The following is a 22148-nucleotide window of genomic DNA, read 5'->3' as shown; positions in this document are numbered from 1 at the left end:
TTAAATATAAATGTTGAGAAATTACCAAGCTATGTTAAGGATACAACACAATTTTTAAAAAGACTTGAATCACACAACCTCTCAGAGAAAATAATTTTATTTTGCATGGATGTAAAATCCTTTTACCCAAGTGTCCCTCGTAAAGAAACTTTAGAAGCTTGTCAAAAAGCACTACGGAATACTAGATAAATCAATACCAACAGCAGAAGTGTTGAACACAAATAACATAGTTTTAGAAAACAGTTATTTTACATTTGTTGATAAGAATTACAAACAAAACGATGGTACAGCAATAGGATCTAAATTAGGAATGCATTTTGCCAGTACATACATGGGGAAATGGGAAGAACAATTACTTAGAAAATCAGAAAGAGAAATATTAAGGTGGACCTTTGATGGACAAGAAAAGAAATATAATTTTTAGATACCATAGTAAAACTTGAAGAAGGTTCAATTGAGACTGACCTCTTCTGTAAACCTACTGACATGCACCAGTATTTACACATGTCCTCTGCACATCCGATACACACTAAAAGGGCAATCCCAAAGGGTCTAGGAATAAGAATATGAAGAATATGCTCTCTAAAGAAAGTGACTATGTAAAACAAAGAAACGTATTAACAAATTTTATTTTAGTTCACAGTAAACATAAAAGAATAACTGACAGAGTAGGTTCTACAAATACTTGCACTAGTACATGTAAAGTGTGTAAATACATGGACAAAAGTAAAAATATAATTAAACATAAGAACAACACATATCCACTAAAAACTAAAACCTACTGTAAAAATAGCAATGTTGTTTATGGAATAGCCTGTGAAAAATGTGATGAAATAAAATATGTTGTAACATGTTGTAACAATTGTAAGTCGCCCTGGATAAGGGCGTCTGCTAAGAAATAAATAATAATAATAATAATAATAATAATAATAATAATATGTTGGAGAGACTGGAACAACTTTATACAAAAGAATTCAGAACCACCTTTCATAAAAAAATAAAAAAATGAATGAACCAATAGTACAGCACTTCACCAGTCAAGGACATTACATAAATGATGTAAAGTTTGTAGTATTAGAACAGCTAAAATTAGACAATGCGACATATAGAAGAATAAAAGAAAGTAAATGGATCAATAGACTGAAGACGATTATGCCAGCGGGACTCAACAGAAAAGAATAAACTAATTAACTCCAATAAATATATAACATTTAAATAAATAAATAAACAAAATTCATTCAAAAGTGGCAGCAGTGTAAAGTAGTGGTTACGACTCTTGACCGGAGGGTCGTGGGTTCAATCCCAGGTGGGGGACACTGCTGCTGTACTCTTGAGCAAGGTACTTTACCTAGATTGCTCCAGTAAAAACCCAAACTGTATAAATGGGTAATTGTATGTAAAAATAATGTGAAAAATAATCTTGTAACAATTGTAAGTTGCCCTGGATAAGGGCGTCTGCTAATAAATAAATAATAATAATAATAATGCTGATGTGCTGGGGAGGCCAAATCAAGGCTGATCCTCAGAGCCAGCATTGCATGATAATATAAATATAAGTTTATATAAAATAATGTTAATTAGAATTAAAACAAATTTAAAGATATAAGTAAAAATGATGTCACAAAATATAGAACACCATTACATCATGTAAGAATAAATCATGGATTTGAATATAAACAATAGCAAGTACTTGTCATGCTGTCAAACACCTATAAATACCTCCAATGTTTTGATTCAAATACATGCTGCTCCTTTGAGAAAGATATGGACAACATTTTGAAACGTTGGGAAGCTGGTTATTTGATATATATATATATATATATAGTTTTGTTTCAACCGTTTGTTTTGGCCATTATTCCTATTTGTTTTTATTATTATTTTATTATTGAAGTGCTCAGAAGTGCGTTAACCTGCAGCTTTCCTTGTGTCCGAGTCTCTTTCCTGATCGAAACAACCTGGCCAGTGATAAGCAAACAGGAATATTGAAGAAGGTTGTTGCCTCATTAACCCATATTGGAAAAAGCATCTTTATGGGGCACTCTGTAAAATGTGTGATCAGTAGAACACAAAATCATTTTGAAAAACAGCTATCCTCGGTTTAATGTCTGTTTTGCACTGTGATCTGTAACAGGGCTTGAATGTGTAATTGAGCAACCTCTTACTCACAAGCAGTTTTCAGAGGCTTGGATTGTGCTTGTGTTCTTACAACAGATAAAACTGCCTTTGAGGAAGGTAATCAAACTGGACTGTCACCATGGAATAGAGTAGAGCATGAAAGGCTGAAATATAGAAGAATGTGGTGAACTGAAAAAGAAGGTCACACTGTATTGATCTTCCAGACTAACTACTTTATTTTACACAATGAATCCACATGGACAATGTTAGACTGAACATTTCCTTCACCTGAGGAGTTCAGAGAACAGACAGGAAGCTCAAAACAAAGGTTTTCTTAAAATACAAACCAGTCTAGTTCAGCTGGCAGATTGTTACAGGGGAATCACGGCAATAAAGCAGAAGCCCAGGATACAGCGGCTCAGTGAATGTGGTTTGGAACTTGTGCAGGAGGGTCATTGTGTCAGAGACTCCATAAAATGACAGAGTGCCGGCATTAAAGTCCAGATACACTCCTATTCTGGGGAAGCGGGGGGCAGTTATTGCAGTTTTCTTATTATTGTGCCGGGCAGTATAACTGGAGCCAGAGCACTCCAAACTCAAGGACTTGTCATTAAAGCCGAGGCCACAGGATTTACCTTGTTTTTTTCTGCTGATTCCTTTATATGCGACTCCTATAGAAGCCCCTCCCCCACTCCACTCAATCTCCCAGTAACAGGGAGTCCCAGACAAACCCTCTCTACAAAGCACTTGGGCCCAGGTGTCAAATCTATCTGGATGATCAGGATATGGCTGGTTCTCTCCCCTCCGTATCACCTTTCTGTTCCCTTCAGACAGACAGAGGTTTCTATGTGCTGTGTTGGGGTCCAGTGTTAGTTGACAGGAATCTGATTGAAGAGAAGAGGACGGTTAGAGGAGAGATGGTTATAAGAGTCATTGAGAAATCATCCAATACATTTGAATGACACAGACAAATACACATAGATACACAGCCTCAGATCAGTTGTGATAGTGACTATTTTTGTAAATTTAAATGGAGATCAAGCAGGCACACACCCTTCAGGACCAGTCTGTCCAAAAAAAAAAAAAAAAAACTTGCTGCAGGTACAAAACAGTTCTAATACATAAAGTAAACATGCAGTAATATATATATATATATATATATATATATATATATATATATATATATATATATATGCTAATACAACTTTGGAAAAGAGAGTCCTAAAGTATATTATTAAGCACTGTGATGCAGCAGGACAGGGAGAAAGGTTTGGTCATCAGCAATATCAACATTGTACTGCAAATATGTCAAGTCTCACACACTTATCTCGTGCATTAAAAAGATAATCACATAAAAAAATATTTTTTACAAATCTCACTGTAGAATATGAAGATAATAATGGGATCTGAGAGGTTAGAGGTAAACAATCAAATGCAGGTGTCCCTCGCTAATAGAGACACCTTTATGCTGTACATTCAGATATGCAGATACAATGTATGTCCACCAATAATATCCAAATTAGTGTGACGCTCGGTCACTGTGAATTGCATGATCCAAAGAGACACACTGAAAATAACATGGTTGTTATACTGACACCAAAGACAGGATGAAAATAAACAGTACAGATACAAGTACCCGGCTAAATCGCTAACATGAAGAAAGGATTAAAAGAAGCTGTGGCAAAGTGCCCCGCCCCTGTGTGCATTTGTGTGTTCTGTGTTGTATATATGCGTGCGTATGTTAATGTTGGTGTATAGATTGGTACACGGAATATAAACGGGTCTGTGTTTCACGTGTATTTAAAAAGTGTAGATTTGTATTTAGGCACGGGATTGCACATCACGCACGTGCATTTAAAATATAATATGTGAACACGGGGTTTCACGTAATGAATTCACGTGCTGGGATTCAAGTGAATAATTAATTAGTAATTGAATCCCAGCACAAACAGTATAAATAGATGCACGTTTAGTCACTCGTGGTTAGGTGTTCGGTGAGTGGAGAACGGGATTGGAGCGGAGGTAAATGTTAAGAAGAATAATAATAATAAGAAGAAGTAGTAGTAGTAGTAGTAATCTGCTCACCGTGTTGTGTTCGTCTGTCCTGCACCGTCTGTTTAGTGTTTAGTACGTTTTGTTTGTCTTTTTATTTTGGCGTGTAGTGCCGTGTCCTGTTTTGTTTTGTGTTAAAACCTTTTATTTGTTAATAAACGCTGAGTGCAGCCATTGCACTCAGCTCATCACAACCACTGTCTGTGTCTGTGTATTCCTGTCTGGTCTGACGCCACCCACTCTGGCCGTCTTTGTGACACGTGGTGTCTTCGTGGGATAGCCGCGCCTCCAAGCGTCAGACCAGGAGGGGTCTGGATTAAAAAAAAAAAAAAAAAAGAAGAAGAGAAAAAGTCAATGGCAGAAGACGCCATCAAACTGCGGGGCTGGTTGCTGGAGAATGCTGGGCTGGAGGCCCAGTCTCTGCCCATAGTCGTCCGGGCCCTGTGGATGATGGACAGTGAGAGATGGGAGGTCTATCAGGAGGAACACACCCCAAACACCTTGGAGGAAGGTGTGGAGTTTGTCCTCAGCTACCTGGAGGCAACCATAAATGGAACAGCAGCCCGGGTAGCAGGACCACCAGCAGAGGAGTACCTGCTGTCCCCATCTCCACCAGCAGAGGGTGAGTACCTGCTGTCCCCATCTCCACCAGCAGAGGGTGAATGCCTGCTGGTTTTGCCTTCACAGCCCAAATGGGAGGAGCCTGAACGTCCTACGCCTGAGTGGAAGGAGCCCGAACATCCTACGCCTGAGTGGGAGGAGCCCGAACATCCTACGCCTGAGTGGGAGGAGCCCGAACATCCTACGCCTGAGTGGGAGGAGCCCGAACGTCCTACGCCTGAGTGGGGGGAGCCCGAACGTCCACAGCCCAAGAGGGGGGAGTCGGTGCGTCCACAGCCCAAAAGGGAGGAGTCGGTGCGTCCACAGCCCAAAAGGGAGGAGTCGGTGCGTCCACAGCCCAAAAGGGAGGAGTCGGTGCGTCCACAGCCCAAAGGGAGGCAAGTCGGGGCTTCCACAGCCCTGGGACCCAAGCCACCAGCAGAGGGAAAATGCCTGCTGGTTCAGCCCCAAGAGCCGGAAGGGGAGGGGTTACAGGCTCAACCCCCTGAAAATTTTTGGGGGGGAGAAGGGCAGGATGCTGGTGTCCCCCAGCAGCCTCTCGCTATGCTGCTGAAGGCAGCACGGCGCGCACATGCCCAGCCGCCACAGCAGAGGGAGCCAGCACCGCCAGGAGCAGAGGAGCTGGAGCTGCCTCTGCCTCCACCACCTCCAGGAGCAGAGGAGCAGGAGCTGCCTCTGCCTCCACCACCTCCAGGAGCAGAGGAGCAGGAGCTGCCTCTGCCTCCGCCACCACCACCGCAAGGAGCAGAGGAGCAGGAGCTGCCTCTGCCTCCACCACCTCCAGGAGCAGAGGAGCAGGAGCTGCCTCTGCCTCCGCCACCACCACCGCAAGGAGCAGAGGAGCAGGAGCTGCCTCTGCCTCCGCCACCACCACCGCAAGGAGCAGAGGAGCAGGAGCTGCCTCTGCCTCCGCCACCACCACCGCAAGGAGCAGAGGAGCTGGAGCTGCCTCTGCCTCCACCACCGCCAGGAGCAGAGGAGCTGGAGCTGCCTCTGCTGCCCGTACCTCCGCAGGGAGTACGGTGGCCGGAGCCCCAGAAAGGGGAGCTGCCGGCCACGAAGAAGGGGGAGGAGGTCTGGAGACCACTTTCCCCAGCAGCAGTTTCGCTGCAGGAGTTCTTGTGGCCGGAGCCCCACAGGAGGGAGCTGCCGGCTATGAAGAAGGGGGAGGTCGGGGGACCACCTGCCCCCGCAGCTTTTTCGCTGCAGGACGGGACCAACAGGCTGTCAGCCGTGCCACTACCGGCAGGGGTGCTGACAGCATGGCCAGCCATGGGCCCACTGAAGCCTCCCTTCCCAGCCCGAGACTTTGTCCTGGACTGCTGGGTTTTTAAGGGGGGAGGTGGCCGTTGAGGCCATGTGTGCTGCGCACAAGGGGGGGTATATGTGGCAAAGTGCCCCGCCCCTGTGTGCATTTGTGTGTTCTGTGTTGTATATATGCGTGCGTATGTTAATGTTGGTGTATAGATTGGTACACGGGATATAAACGGGTCTGTGTTTCACGTGTATTTAAAAAGTGTAGATTTGTATTTAGGCACGAGGAGAGCACAAATCACTTCACGTGCTGGTTAAATGTAATATGTGAGCACGGGGTTGCACAGAATTAATTCACGTGCTGGGATTCAAGTGAATAATTAATTAGTAATTGAATCCCAGCACAATAGTATATATAGATGCACATTTCTTGCACTCAGGGTTGGGTGTTCGGAAGAGGAGAACGGGTGAGAGAGAGAGGAGAAACTAGAAAGTAAAAACGTGGAAGATAAGTGTTTGTTCTCACCGTGTTTGTTTGTCTGTCCGTGCACCGTTTGTTAAGTGTTTAGTCCGTTTTGTTTATATGTTTCTTTTGGCTACCAGTGCCGTGTCCTGTTTTTGTACTGTTAAACCTTTTTATTTGTTAATAAACGCTGAGTGCAGCCATTGCACTCAGCTCATCATCACCACCGTCTCTGTCTGTGTATTCCTGTCTGGTCTGACGCCACCCACTCTGGCCGTCTTTGTGACAGAGGCTTAATAAAACCACACTGTTCAGAGTTTAAACTAACTGCCATCGATCGGTTAGAAAAGGGTGAGAAACTTATAGAAATACTGATGGACTCCAGTCATTTTGTTTCAATTTAAAATACTCCTTATTTCAAGAACCCCGGTGGAGATTCTAACTGTAAAGTATAATACCCCGGTGGAGATTATAACTGTAAAGTATAATACCCCGGTGAAGATTATAACTGTAAAGTATAATACCCCGGTGAAGATTATAACTGTAAAGTATAATACCCCAGTGAAGATTATAACTATAAAGTATAATACCCCGGTGAAGATTATAACTGTAAAGTATAATACCCCGGTGGAGATTCTAACTGTAAAGTATAATACCCCGGTTGAGATTATAACTGTAAAGTATAATACCCTGGTGAAGATTATAACTGTAAAGTATAATACGCCGGTGAAGATTATAACTGTAAAGTATAATACCCCGGTGGAGATTCTAACTGTAAAGTATAATACCCCAGTGAAGATTATAACTGTAAAGTATAATACCTCGGTGAAGATTATAACTGTAAAGTATAATACCCCGGTGAAGATTATAACTGTAAAGTATAATACCCTGGTGAAGATTCTAACTGTAAAGTATAATACCCTGGTGAAGATTCTAACTGTAAAGTATAATACCCCGGTGGAGATTATAACTGTAAAGTATAATACCCCGGTGGAGATTATAACTGTAAAGTATAATACCCCAGTGAAGATTATAACTATAAAGTATAATACCCCAGTGAAGATTATAACTATAAAGTATAATACCCCGGTGAAGATTATAACTGTAAAGTATAATACCCCGGTGAAGATTATAACTGTAAAGTATAATACCACGGTGGAGATTCTAACTGTAAAGTATAATACCCCGGTGAAGATTATAACTGTAAAGTATAATACCCCAGTGAAGATTATAACTGTAAAGTATAATACCCCGGTCGAGATTATAATTGTAAAGTATAATACCCCGGTGGAGATTATAACTGTAAAGTATAATACCCCGGTGAAGATTATAACTGTAAAGTATAATACCCCGGTGAAGATTATAACTGTAAAGTATAATACCCCAGTGAAGATTATAACTATAAAGTATAATACCCCGGTGAAGATTATAACTGTAAAGTATAATACCCCGGTGGAGATTCTAACTGTAAAGTATAATACCCCGGTGGAGATTCTAACTGTAAAGTATAATACCCTGGTGAAGATTATAACTGTAAAGTATAATACCCCGGTGAAGATTATAACTGTAAAGTATAATACCCCGGTGGAGATTCTAACTGTAAAGTATAATACCCCGGTGGAGATTCTAACTGTAAAGTATAATACCCTGGTGAAGATTATAACTGTAAAGTATAATACCCCGGTGGAGATTATAACTGTAAAGTATAATACGCCGGTGAAGATTATAACTGTAAAGTATAATACCCCGGTGGAGATTCTAACTGTAAAGTATAATACCCCAGTGAAGATTATAACTGTAAAGTATAATACCCCGGTGAAGATTCTAACTGTAAAGTATAATACCCTGGTGAAGATTCTAACTGTAAAGTATAATACCCCGGTGAAGATTATAACTGTAAAGTATAATACCCCGGTGGAGATTATAACTGTAAAGTATAATACCCTGGTGGAGATTCTGACTGTAAAGTATAATACCCCGGTGAAGATTATAACTGTAAAGTATAATACCCCAGTGAAGATTATAACTGTAAAGTATAATACCCCAGTGAAGATTATAACTGTCAAGTATAATACCCTGGTGAAGATTGTAACTGTCAAGTATAATACCCCGGTGGAGATTATAACTGTAAAGTATAATACCCCGGTGAAGAATATAACTGTAAAGTATAATACCCTAGTGAAGATTATAACTGTAAAGTATAATACCCTGGTGAAGATTCTAACTGTAAAGTATAATACCCCGGTGAAGATTATAACTGTAAAGTATAATACCCCAGTGAAGATTATAACTGTAAAGTATAATACCCCGGTGGAGATTCTAACTGTAAAGTATAATACCCCAGTGAAGATTATAACTGTAAAGTATAATACCCCGGTGAAGATTATAACTCTAAAGTATAATACCCCGGTGGAGATTCTAACTGTAAAGTATAATACCCTGGTGAAGATTATAACTGTAAAGTATAATACCCTGGTGAAGATTCTAACTGTAAAGTATAATACCCCGGTGAAGAATATAACTGTAAAGTATAATACCCTAGTGAAGATTATAACTGTAAAGTATAATACCCTGGTGAAGATTATAACTGTAAAGTATAATACCCCGGTGAAGATTCTAACTGTAAAGTATAATACCCCGGTGGAGATTCTAACTGTAAAGTATAATACCCTGGTGAAGATTCTAACTGTAAAGTATAATACCCTGGTGAAGATTCTAACTGTAAAGTATAATACCCCAGTGAAGATTCTAACTGTAAAGTATAATACCCCAGTGAAGATTCTAACTGTAAAGTATAATACCCCGGTGAAGATTATAACTGTAAAGTATAATACCACGGTGGAGATTCTAACTGTAAAGTATAATACCCCAGTGAAGATTATAACTATAAAGTATAATACCCCGGTGAAGATTATAACTGTAAAGTATAATACCCCGGTGGAGATTATAATTGTAAAGTATAATACCCCGGTGGAGATTATAACTGTAAAGTATAATACCCCGGTGAAGATTATAACTGTAAAGTATAATACCCCGGTGAAGATTATAACTGTAAAGTATAATACCCCAGTGAAGATTATAACTATAAAGTATAATACCCCGGTGAAGATTATAACTGTAAAGTATAATACCCCGGTGGAGATTCTAACTGTAAAGTATAATACCCCGGTGGAGATTCTAACTGTAAAGTATAATACCCTGGTGAAGATTATAACTGTAAAGTATAATACGCCGGTGAAGATTATAACTGTAAAGTATAATACCCCGGTGGAGATTCTAACTGTAAAGTATAATACCCCAGTGAAGATTATAACTGTAAAGTATAATACCCCGGTGAAGATTCTAACTGTAAAGTATAATACCCTGGTGAAGATTCTAACTGTAAAGTATAATACCCCGGTGAAGATTATAACTGTAAAGTATAATACCCCGGTGGAGATTATAACTGTAAAGTATAATACCCTGGTGGAGATTCTGACTGTAAAGTATAATACCCCGGTGAAGATTATAACTGTAAAGTATAATACCCCAGTGAAGATTATAACTGTCAAGTATAATACCCTGGTGAAGATTGTAACTGTCAAGTATAATACCCTGGTGAAGATTGTAACTGTCAAGTATAATACCCCGGTGGAGATTATAACTGTAAAGTATAATACCCCGGTGAAGAATATAACTGTAAAGTATAATACCCTAGTGAAGATTATAACTGTAAAGTATAATACCCTGGTGAAGATTCTAACTGTAAAGTATAATACCCCGGTGAAGATTATAACTGTAAAGTATAATACCCCAGTGAAGATTATAACTGTAAAGTATAATACCCCGGTGAAGATTATAACTCTAAAGTATAATACCCCGGTGGAGATTCTAACTGTAAAGTATAATACCCTGGTGAAGATTATAACTGTAAAGTATAATACCCTGGTGAAGATTCTAACTGTAAAGTATAATACCCCGGTGAAGAATATAACTGTAAAGTATAATACCCTAGTGAAGATTATAACTGTAAAGTATAATACCCTGGTGAAGATTATAACTGTAAAGTATAATACCCCGGTGAAGATTCTAACTGTAAAGTATAATACCCCAGTGAAGATTATAACTGTAAAGTATAATACCTCGGTGAAGATTATAACTGTAAAGTATAATACCCCGGTGAAGATTATAACTGTAAAGTATAATACCCTGGTGAAGATTCTAACTGTAAAGTATAATACCCTGGTGAAGATTCTAACTGTAAAGTATAATACCCCGGTGGAGATTATAACTGTAAAGTATAATACCCTGGTGAAGATTCTAACTGTAAAGTATAATACCCCGGTGAAGATTATAACTGTAAAGTATAATACCCCAGTGAAGATTATAACTGTAAAGTATAATACCCCGGTGAAGATTATAACTCTAAAGTATAATACCCCGGTGGAGATTCTAACTGTAAAGTATAATACCCTGGTGAAGATTCTAACTGTAAAGTATAATACCCTGGTGAAGATTCTAACTGTAAAGTATAATACCCCGGTGAAGAATATAACTGTAAAGTATAATACCCTAGTGAAGATTATAACTGTAAAGTATAATACCCTGGTGAAGATTATAACTGTAAAGTATAATACCCCGGTGAAGATTCTAACTGTAAAGTATAATACCCCGGTGGAGATTCTAACTGTAAAGTATAATACCCTGGTGAAGATTCTAACTGTAAAGTATAATACCCTGGTGAAGATTCTAACTGTAAAGTATAATACCCCAGTGGAGATTCTAACTGTAAAGTATAATACCCCAGTGAAGATTCTAACTGTAAAGTATAATACCCCAGTGAAGATTCTAACTGTAAAGTATAATACCCCGGTGAAGATTATAACTGTAAAGTATAATACCCCGGTGAAGATTGTAAATGTCAAGTATAATACCCCGGTGAAGATTATAACTGTAAAGTATAATACCCCGGTGGAGATTATAACTGTAAAGTATAATACCCCGGTGAAGAATATAACTGTAAAGTATAATACCCTAGTGAAGATTATAACTGTAAAGTATAATACCCTGGTGAAGATTCTAACTGTAAAGTATAATACCCCGGTGAAGATTATAACTGTAAAGTATAATACCCCGGTGGAGATTCTGACTGTAAAGTATAATACCCCGGTGGAGATTTTAACTGTAAAGTATAATACCCCGGTGAAGATTCTGACTGTAAAGTATAATACCCTAGTGAAGATTATAACTGTAAAGTATAATACCCTGGTGAAGATTCTAACTGTAAAGTATAATACCCCGGTGAAGATTATAACTGTAAAGTATAATATCCTGGTGGAGATTCTAACTGTAAAGTATAATACCCTGGTGAAGATTCTAACTGTAAAGTATAATACCCCGGTGAAGATTATAACTGTAAAGTATAATACCCCGGTGAAGATTATAACTGTAAAGTATAATACCCCGGTGGAGATTATGTGCTCTATTTTCTAATATTACTACTTTTTCGTAAATACTGCAAAGCCTCCGTTCTTCGTAGAATTTCTGCGTGCGATTTACTAAGCAGCTCATTTTCGTAATTTCACAGCAAGTTTACGAACAGCATTAATTACTGCTCATTATCCAGGAGAGGCTGGCGTTTGCATCGATTTAGAACTTCCGGAAGTAAACATTACAATGTAATAGTGTAGTGCAAACAGACCCTGGCACAGCGAAAACAAACCAAAATGTAATCTAAAAGAAACGGTCCCCAAAAAACAGAAAGCATGAATAAAACTAAACTTGTTTCTATATATGGAAGTTTAATATGTTACATATAAGAACATAAGAACATAATAACGTTTACAAACGGGAGGAGGCCATTTGGTTGTTAGTAGCTTATTGATCCCAGAATCTCATCAAGCAGCTTCTTGAATGATCCCAGGGTGTAAGCTTCAACAACATTACTGGGGAGTTGGTTTCAGACCCTCACAATTCTCTGTGTAAAAAAGTGCCTCCTATTTTCTGTTCTGAATGCCCCTTTATCTAATCTCCATTTGAGACCCCTGGTCCTTGTTTCTTTTTTCAGGTCGAAAAAGTCCCCTGGGTCGACATTGTCAATACCTTTTAGAATTTTGAATGATTGAATCAGATCACAGCGTAGTCTTCTTTGTTTAAGACTGAACAGATTCAATTCTTTGAGCCTGTCTGCATACGACATGCCTTTTAAATCCAGGATAATTCTGGTTGCTCTTCTTTGTACTCTTTCTAGAGCAGCAATATCCTTTTTCACAATATATTTTTTATAGCTTCCTCACATTGTCTAGATAAAGACATTTCTGAGTCAACATAAACTCCCTAGGTCTTTCATAGATTCCTTCTTCAATTTCAGTATCTCCCATATGATATTTATAATGCACATTTTTATTGCCTGCATGCAATACTTTACACTTTTCTCTATTAAATTTCATTTGCCATGTGTCTGCCCAGTTCTGAATGCTGTCTAGATCATTTTTTTATATCGTCTGCAAATTTAACAAGTTTGCTTACTATACCAGAATATAAATCATTAATGTAGATTAGGAATATCAGAGGACCTAATACTGATCCCTGTGGTACACCACTGGTTACCTCGCTCCATTTTGAGGTTTCTCCTCTAATCAGTACTTTCTGTTTTTTACATGTTAACCACTCCCTAATCCATGTGCATGCATTTCCTTGAATCCCTACTGAGTTCAGTTTGAGAATTAATCTTTTGTCCAGGACTTTGTCAAAAGCTTTCTGGAAATCTAAATAAACCATGTCATATGCTTTGCAATTATCCATTGTCGATGTTGCATCCTCAAAAAAGTCAAGCAGGTTAGTTAGACACAATTTCCCTTTCCTAAAACCATGCTGACTGGCATGTTCTGTGAAACTGGCAAGTTCTGTGACATTGGCTGCCCTCAAGCTCCACCCCTCCACCTGTCAGTGTCACTGAGATGAGTTTTAATCAAATGTTTGATTGAAAACAGACTTACTTTTTAAAAACTTGTCTCTGTCCACTTGCTCTGAAATCTGCAAACTGTAGGCTGCAGCTTCATTCACTAGGTAGAAAACAGAAAAAAATAATTTGCACAAAGGGCTTGATAAACCATTGCCCTCGTGGTAAAATGCTCCATGAAAAATTCACCACTGTATGTATTTATGATGCAATGAAAAGCATTAAGGGTGTTTGAGATTGTGCAGAGAGAAAATAAGCAATTCTAATCAGTATGTCAACATGATCAGCTCAATAACAAAATGCACACAACAGGATTTATTAAAGAGTAAGAGGGGTTCCGAAAAATATAGCGTTCCACGTCCCCACTTGTTGCTACAACTGTTTAAATAATGGACATGTCATTTCTCTTTTTATTGTGAACATCCTGACAATAATGTTTTACACTTATAACTTTTATTTATTTATATAACACTTTTGTACAGTACATAGCAGAAAAAAGAGCAAACCATAAAACATTTGTATAGCCTGTCACACATACAACTGCCACAGTCAGACCATTTAAATAACTGTGACAGGCCAGCTGCAGGGATGATGTCAGGCCAGAAAGAATCACACAGACAGACAGTACTGGGGTTGAAATTGAAAACACAATGGCTGCGCTCAGTAGGTTTAATGAAACAAATAAAAACTTTAAACAGAAAACAGGACACGGCACTTAAATAGACAAAATAAATAGACAAACAAAACAGATTAACACTAAACAAACAGTGGACGGACAAACAAACAAACACGGTGAGTCTAAACACTTATTATTATTATTTTAGTTTATTTTACCTCCTCTCCACACCCGTTCTCCACTCACCGAACACACAACCCTGAGTTAGTAAAACGAGCATCTACATATACTGTTGTGCCGGGATTCAATTACTAATTAATTATTCACTTGAATCCCAGCACGTGAATTAATTATGTGCAACCTCGTGCTCACATATTAAATACTTTAAATGCACATGAAGTGAAGTGCAATCCCTGTGGTTTTAAATAACTCGTGCTACACACACCCATTTATATCCCGTGCAGCCATTTCTATACATCAACATTTACACACTACATGCAACATATGACACACAAATGCACACAGAGGTGGGGCACATTGCCACATATACCCTCCGTTGTGCACAGGCAGGCATCCTTGGGCGAAGCGAGGCAGGCATCCTTGGGCGAAGCGAGGCTGGCATCCTTGGGTGAAATGAGGCAGGCATCCTTGGGCGAAGCGAGGAAGGCATCCTTGGGCGGTGCTAGGCAGGCATCCTTGGGCGGTGCGATGCAGCCATCCTTGGGTGGTGCGAGGCAGGCATCCTTGGGCGGTGTGAGGCAGGCATTCTTGGGCAGTGCGAGGCAGGCATCCTTGGGCGGTGCCAAACTCAGCTGCAGCTCCTCTGGTGGTGGAAGTGGGAGCGGCAAGCAATCTTCTCACAGCGGTGAAGGCGGAACCAGCAGGTATTCACCCTCTGCTGGTGATGGAGGCAGCTCCTGCTGCTCTGCTCCCAGTGGTGGAAGCGGTGGAGGTGGGAGCAGCGTGTAGTCTCCTGGCGACGGAGGTGGGAGCAGCGTGTAGTCTCCTGGCGACGGAGGTGGGAGCAGCGTGTAGTCTCCTGGTGATAACTAGGTGCTAATCCATTCTGGGCATTATACATTAATAGCAAAATCTTAAAAGCAATTCTATACTGCACAGGGAGCCAGTGTAAAGAGGCCATAACAGATGTAATATGTTCACTTTTCCTGGAATTCTAGCAGCAGTATTCTGAATAAGCTGCAAGCAGGATATCACATGTTTTGGGCCACCAGAAAAAAGTGCATTACAATAATCAATTCTAGATGAAACAAAGGCATGCATTAGTCTCTCGGCATCAGATACAGAAATAATTTGTCTAAGTTTGGCAATATTTCTCAAATGGTAAAAAGATACTTTAGTAACTTCCCTAATATGTGTCTCAAATGATAGATCAGGATCAAAGATGACCCCCAAACTCTTAATTTCTAGTTTCAGTTTTGATGAGCGACTGCAAGGGTCGAGCTCATGTAACCCCACATTTTCTTTTAGTTGGTTCTGTGAGCCCATTAGCATAACCTCTGTTTTATCTGAATTCAACATTAGAACATTCTGTGACATCCAATGCTTGATGACTGTAAGGCAAGTGAGCTAATAACACCCAGCAGAAGAAATTCCTGGCTTTAGGGTATAATGTCACCTAACGGTAGCATATATAATGAAAACAACAAGGGACTTAGAATGGAGACCTGTGGAATACCACAGACAACATCTGATAAAGCTGATTTTACCTCTTGATCTAGAAGAATTAAAACAGATGGAAAGCCTGAGTCAGAGCTTATCAGCAGATCATTCACAACTCTGACAAGTACCGCCTCGGTGCTATGTGCAGCACGAAAACAAGACTGAAAAGTTTGGAATATACCATTAAGTACCATTATGAGTTAGAAATTTTTGCAATTGAATTGCAACAACTCTTTAGAAGTCTGTTTCAAAGCTTTTTTTCAAAATTACCACTCTAGTGCACTGGGGTTGAAGACCTGTCCTCTAAATCACTTCAGGTAGAGCGATTTAAAGAATCATATTGCTATGTTACCTGTTTGACAATGTGGGCAATAATCCTTACATCATCAGTGCACTAGAGCGGCCATTTTGAAAAGAGTTTTGAAACAGACTTTAAAGTTATGTCAGGATATTAACAATGAAAAGAAATGACAGGTACATTATTTAAACAGTTGTAGCAACATATGGAGATGTGCAACTCTATATTTTTTGGAACCTTGCTACTCACTTTTTAAAGGTGGATCTCCCAGCTTGGACCCGTCCATGTTTCTTATAGGAGATTCACATCATTATAATTCTATATATTATAATTACCTTATGCAGCTTTGAGACTGTCTCTGGTTCCACCGTAGGACTTCTCTATAGAGTACCCCCACTAATCATCTCCTTTTACAAACTGCTTTGGGACTTCAGGCTGGTCCCTTTCTATTTGAGAAATCTCTACCAAAGGAATCTATTTCACACTAACCTGTTTTTGTTATTTCGACCAATTCCCCCTTGCAGAAGTCCTCAATATGGTCTTTAAGTTCAGATACAGCTTTCCTCACAGCCACAAAAGAGATGTCTGTATTGACAGTAAGGCTGGGTAAGTTTCCAGCTTCAGGATGGGCACAGAGAGACTGGAAATTCTACAACAGGAAAGTGGAGAAAAGTAGTTTTCATTGAAACAGAATGGGGTCCAAAACATTCCTGGGGAAAAGCAAGGATTAATTCAATTGGAGAGGTCTGTCTGAAACCATCCCAGTTGTGCACTTGAAATTTTATAACAAGCAGTGATATTACCTGTAGAAAATGGATGTGATCCTCTGTCTCTGAAAGTTCTTTCAGCTCAGTGTTTCTCCTCCTTAGCTCAGCAATCTCCTGCTCCAGTTTCTTCATGAGTGCTTCAGCCTGATTCACTGCAGCCTTCTCGTTAGCTCCAATCAGCTCAATAACCTCAGTGTGGATCTTCTCAATGGATCGGATCAGCTCGGTAAAGATTCTGTCACTTGTCTTTATTTCTTTCTGTGCAGAGCTCTGAGTGAAAGAACACAGTCACTAAGCCTTGTTTAGAATTTATAATAAAATATGTTTAGATAATGTATAGCAGTATCTGCTACTTAAATATTCTGTATATTGTCTTGTCTTGTCAATACCTACTTTCAGTGACTGCACAGCCTGTTTCAGATCCTCCACTTCTTTCAGTCTCTCCTGGATTCTCTGTTGTATTTCTATCTGTGTCTCTCCGAGCTGCTTCTGTGATACATGAATATTCATTTTGGTGTGGAAACAGTCAAAATGGAACTATGTAATGGAGCTTTATATTTAATTGAATTGAGCTTAATGAAACCTAGTACTGGAAAGCGTCCAAATTCTCCCTTCCCACTAAAACACTTAACTTGTATTTGTTTACGTAAAGAAAAAAAACAGATCTAACCACTTATCTGCCAGACCACAAGAAAATGTTACCCTCTCCAAGCTTCAAAGGGACTTGATTAATTTATTATACTGGAAAGAGACTTCCTGGAACCAGGAATTTGAAAGGACTGGCATTTTACTTGATATGTCTAAAAACATATTTGTTGTTATTTTGTATTAAAATTAATATGATATAAATGTGCATAGGCATGAAATGTTCTTGTATGTAAAACCACAACACTGGGAGTATTATAGATATTGGACAGCAGTCATATAAGTGTTTTATACAGTTATTTTACTACAAACACTCAAATGTTTAGTAAATACCGAACGTGTATTTCATGGTGAAGATGAAACTAAAACCCGTAGTTAATTCCAAGATACTCAGAAAGCGTTATCTTAAGAGTTTTGGTTTTTAAACATGCTTTCCTCAATGCTTGTAAGAATGCTAATTGAGGTGTGGTTTCATGGTATGTCATAAATACCATCTTATTTGAAATCTGCCTAACACAGAGTCCGATGGAGGTACATTTGTCCTCTTTATCGAATTAACCAATCCTGAGGTTGCCAAGAGCTTCTCTGATTTATCTTAAATGCATTTAAGTTTGTGTTTGTCCTATTTTCTATGTGCTCTCTCCCATCCAGGACGTTCTCTCTCATCCATCCAAGACATGATCACTTCAAGGAACGTGCTCTCCTTTCATCCAAGGTACTCACTGCCAACATCCTACCAAGAAGTCTACGTCACAGCCTGAGTGAAGTGCCCGTTGCTATGGAAACCATCTGATGTGATCTTCCAAGCAACATGCCTGCCTGCCTACCTGAAAGACTGCCTGCCTGCTGGTCGACACCATTAAAGCTGGGCATCTCCAAAAGAAATGTGAGCAAGATTAAGTACTTTGTTCTAGAAACTGCCATTTCTCCACTCAAGTAATTGAGTGCACCTTCCGAGAGCCAATTGGGTACTCGTGGTCTTGTATCTCCCAATGACTGCGCATCAGCATGTTCAAGATTGCGGTTCTGTTTGAACTTCCCGCTGCTGACATCACCACAAGACAGCTGCAACCCTGCTGCCTGGAACACTGGGAACCCTGTCGTGTAACTATTAAATATAACTTTACTGTTCATATTACTTCAATTGGCACATAGATTAAGCATATGATTCCTTATCTAAATAATGTTTGCTGAAATGTATATTAATCCAAGTTATTAAATATTCTGAATTCAAAGGTTATATGAAAGCATTTCTGACTGTTATGTAAACATATGGTACAAATTTAGGTGTGATATGCAATACTGACGGTTTAATTCTCTATTTTGTATGGATAGTCTGTGCATGTAGTTGATGTAGTTATACTTTTAAACCAGTGTCTGCATTTGTTTTTGATTTGTTACTATGCACTGTACTAATTAATAATTTAATATTGTATCGAGGTTACATTTTCACCAGGATTGATGGTTCTTACTCTGTAGAGTTCATTGTGTGTATTCCTATTGCAATTATTTCCATTTGGGGGCAACAATTGGAATACAAGTTAAAACAAAATTAGTAGTTCCGCTACAACTAACAATGTGAAATCTTTTGGATGGTCAGAAACACACAGATAAACACTTCTAATGTCTTAAGATGTCAATATTCATTCCATTTTCTATTGATATTTTAAAATACAGACTACAAGAGACAGATGGTTTGTAAATATTTAAAGGAATGAAATGGAAACACATCTGTGTGAAGCCTAAACTGTTTTGTCACACTGTGACAAATTAAACCGAGCAGAGCTCTAGCCTCTTCTAGACAGTTTCGTCCCTCTACTCGCATTTCAACATTAAAACAAAATGAGCAAAATTTCAAAACAATGGCCGCAAATTAATAATGAATTCTGATTGAATATCACAGGAATAACACCTGAATATCTTCTGCACTTCCTCTGAGTTCAGAAGTAATTCATTTTGACTGTAGCCCCCCCTGGTAATTCATTTGGATTTAATTACCTGTATTCATTCCATGTTATTATTATTATTATTATTTGTTTATTTAGCAGACGCCTTTATCCAAGGCGACTTACAGAGACTAGGGTATGTGAACTATGCATCAGCTGCAGAGTCACTTACAACTACGTCTCACCCGAAAGACGGAGCACAAGGAGGTCAAGTGATTTGCTCAGGGTCACAGAGTCAGTGGCTGAGGTGGGATTTGAACCAGGGACCTTCTGGTTACAAGCCCATTTCTTTAACCACTTGACCACACAGCCTCCTGTAACAAGTTCCTTTGTAACAAATGATGCTGATCACATGTTAAGGCATGCTTTTTATGAGAAGTGTTAATTCATGCATGCCTCTGTTTTTACAAATTAGGTTTACCTGCTTTACTGGTGAAATGTAATTTTGTTTAGTTTTAGTTTTAATTTTGCTTCAAATTATTTTAACCCCCTAGCTGCTCTCCGCCAGGCCTCGTGATCAGTAGGTTTTGATGAAGTGTGACGAGGTAAACTATCCCCAGACAGCTTTCCACTCTGGGGGCCCCCAATGCAACCGCGATCCAAACCAGCAAGCTCCTGATTGCATGACTCACCCAGCTCTCTGCAGTAATGCCTTTACCATATGATCCATTGGGGACCTTTGGAAATATTTATTTGTACATAAGGTATGGATATTAAAACAGAGGAGAATCTCTGAATTGTTGGTGCCAGTGCATATAATAAATGGAATGCTGAAAATAGATGCACATTTTGGAATAGGTGATACAAATATAAAATCAATTGTAATAAAAACATATAGAAATGGTATTACTTTGAAACAGAAACATTTAATATCCCTGGAAACCCTTACTGTATATTCGGGGATAGCTACACACCCTTACCTGTTTTCCAGTCCTTCCTGTCTCAGCTGAGACTGTATCATGGCTCTTGTGTTCCTCATCTGTACACAACCAGCAAATACACGTCCGATCGGTTCTACAGAATACCTCACATAATCGTTGGTGTTCAGCACAAAGCTTCTGCTCCAGATTTCCAATTGCATTGATCAGCTTGTGCCTCTTGAAAGCAGCACCCTCATAGTGTGGCTTGACGTGTGTTTCACAGTAAGAGGCCAGGCACGTCAAACAGGATTTCACAGCTTTGAACTTTCTCCCAGTGCAGAAATCACACGGCACATCTCCAGGTCCAGAATAACTTTGAGCAGGAGGAGGATTAAGCCCTGTCTTCTTTAATTTCTCAACAACCTCAGCCAGAATGACGTTTCTGCCCAAAACGGGCTTTTGGTTAAAGATCTGTCTGCACTCGGGGCAGCTGTAGAGATCGGAAATACCCCAGTAGTTCTGAATGCACTTCATACAGTAACTGTGTCCACATGTAATAGTGATTGGGTCCTTGAATATCTCCAGACAAACTGGACAGATAAACTGGTCCTCTGCCACCAGAATATTTGCTTCTGCCATTTTAGCTGCATTGAGAAAGAGAGACTGACGGTTTCACAAGAAACGAAACTGTGCTTGTTATGAAAAGCAGGAACAGGCGTGTGTTTGGACTGCGGCCAGGGTAATGAAAGCAGGCTGATAATAAACTGCTGAAACATTGAGAGAGGGGTGGGGGAGGTGAGAATAATGCATGGGAGATTGAAACCACTGCTTGACAAACGCTAAACTTTGTTTAGCTTCAAAAATGTAATTTCTACTGTAAGCAAGTAAGTGTTTATGTCGGCTCCCTTAACACTTTGCTGCCGACATGCTCTAGTCTAATTTCGATACTATGATGTTGATTACAAAACGCATCATATCTAAGGCTTCTGTTTTTTGGGTTTTATAAATTGTATTTTTCGGTGCTTATTTTTAGCTATTTTCGAGTTTTATGTAAATCGTTTTTTTCTGGGGTTTTCGTTTTTTTTGATATACTGTATGAAATTAGTGTTTTCGGTTACTTTCCAAAATGATTTAGTGTTTTTTTTTTTGTGTGTCAAAATATTGTAGCGAGCACAGGGATTAATGGAGACACGCACACAATAGCTCTTTTAGGTAATGCAGTTTATTAAGCAGCTAACAGCAAGTCAGCGCCAACCAACCAAACACGCACACACAGCCCTTCCCCACCCCAGAGCACTACTCTGCCTCTCAGGGTGACATTCACATACTTAACAAACAACACCGGAAGGGTAATAACAATTACAGGGAAATGCATAGAACAGTACTGGAACTTTTACAATAACAAACAAATAAACACAACAACAATAATTCCGTTTCTCCCCTACCATAGTTCGTACTCCCAGCATCCTCTGCTGCACATTAACCAAATGTAGGGGACTGGCTCCGGGCACAGCGCCCTATTCGCCGACAGGTGGCAACGGCGAGTCAGTCCAGCCGTGCCCGTTACACAGCCCCCATCTTAGGGCCGAACGTCCCGTCGGCCCAACACTTAATGTCTCACAAAGTCAGAGAGTCCCGGGGGTGGTCGACGGATACGCTGGCCGCGCTGGAGCACAGGTGCAGCGGGCTGGGAGTCAGCTGGAGCCAGAATGCTCCTACCTGGGCCACCAGCTGGTGAACTATTCGGTTGTTGCAAGGGGGAGGCGCTTTCCCTGTCCTGGGAGCTGGCCTCCGGGCTGGCTGCAGGGACAACCGAGTTTGTTCCGGGGCGGTAGGGGGCCAAGCGGTCTTGGTGGAGCACAACCGCCCGGCTACGGGTCCGCAGCCGCAC

At 39.9% G+C, this 22148-nt stretch overlaps 1 protein-coding gene across 2 annotated transcripts; it reads right to left on the bottom strand.

The window, feature by feature from the left end:
- Positions 1-208: 208 nt before the first annotated feature.
- Positions 209-20915, bottom strand: LOC117433184 (tripartite motif-containing protein 16-like). Of its 2 annotated transcripts, none has more exons than XM_059016450.1 (6): positions 20318-20915; positions 17200-17295; positions 16843-17076; positions 16529-16688; positions 13483-13548; positions 209-2999 (listed from the first exon to the last, which is right to left on the bottom strand). In XM_059016450.1, the coding sequence occupies exons 1-6, from the start codon at positions 20894-20896 to the stop codon at positions 2467-2469; spliced, it is 1668 nt and encodes a 555-aa protein (XP_058872433.1). In that variant the 5' UTR covers positions 20897-20915; the 3' UTR covers positions 209-2466. The 2 variants fall into 2 exon arrangements, with proteins under 2 accessions (XP_058872433.1, XP_058872434.1); XM_059016451.1 differs by having other exon boundaries at positions 17200-17292.
- Between the last annotated feature and the right edge of the window lie 1233 nt (positions 20916-22148).

Source organism: Acipenser ruthenus, chromosome 53 (genome assembly GCF_902713425.1).
Source record: "Acipenser ruthenus chromosome 53, fAciRut3.2 maternal haplotype, whole genome shotgun sequence".
Classification (NCBI taxonomy): Eukaryota; Metazoa; Chordata; class Actinopteri; order Acipenseriformes; family Acipenseridae; genus Acipenser; species Acipenser ruthenus.
Note: the sequence above shows the minus strand (reverse complement) of the source record. Positions and strands in the feature narration are given on the sequence as shown.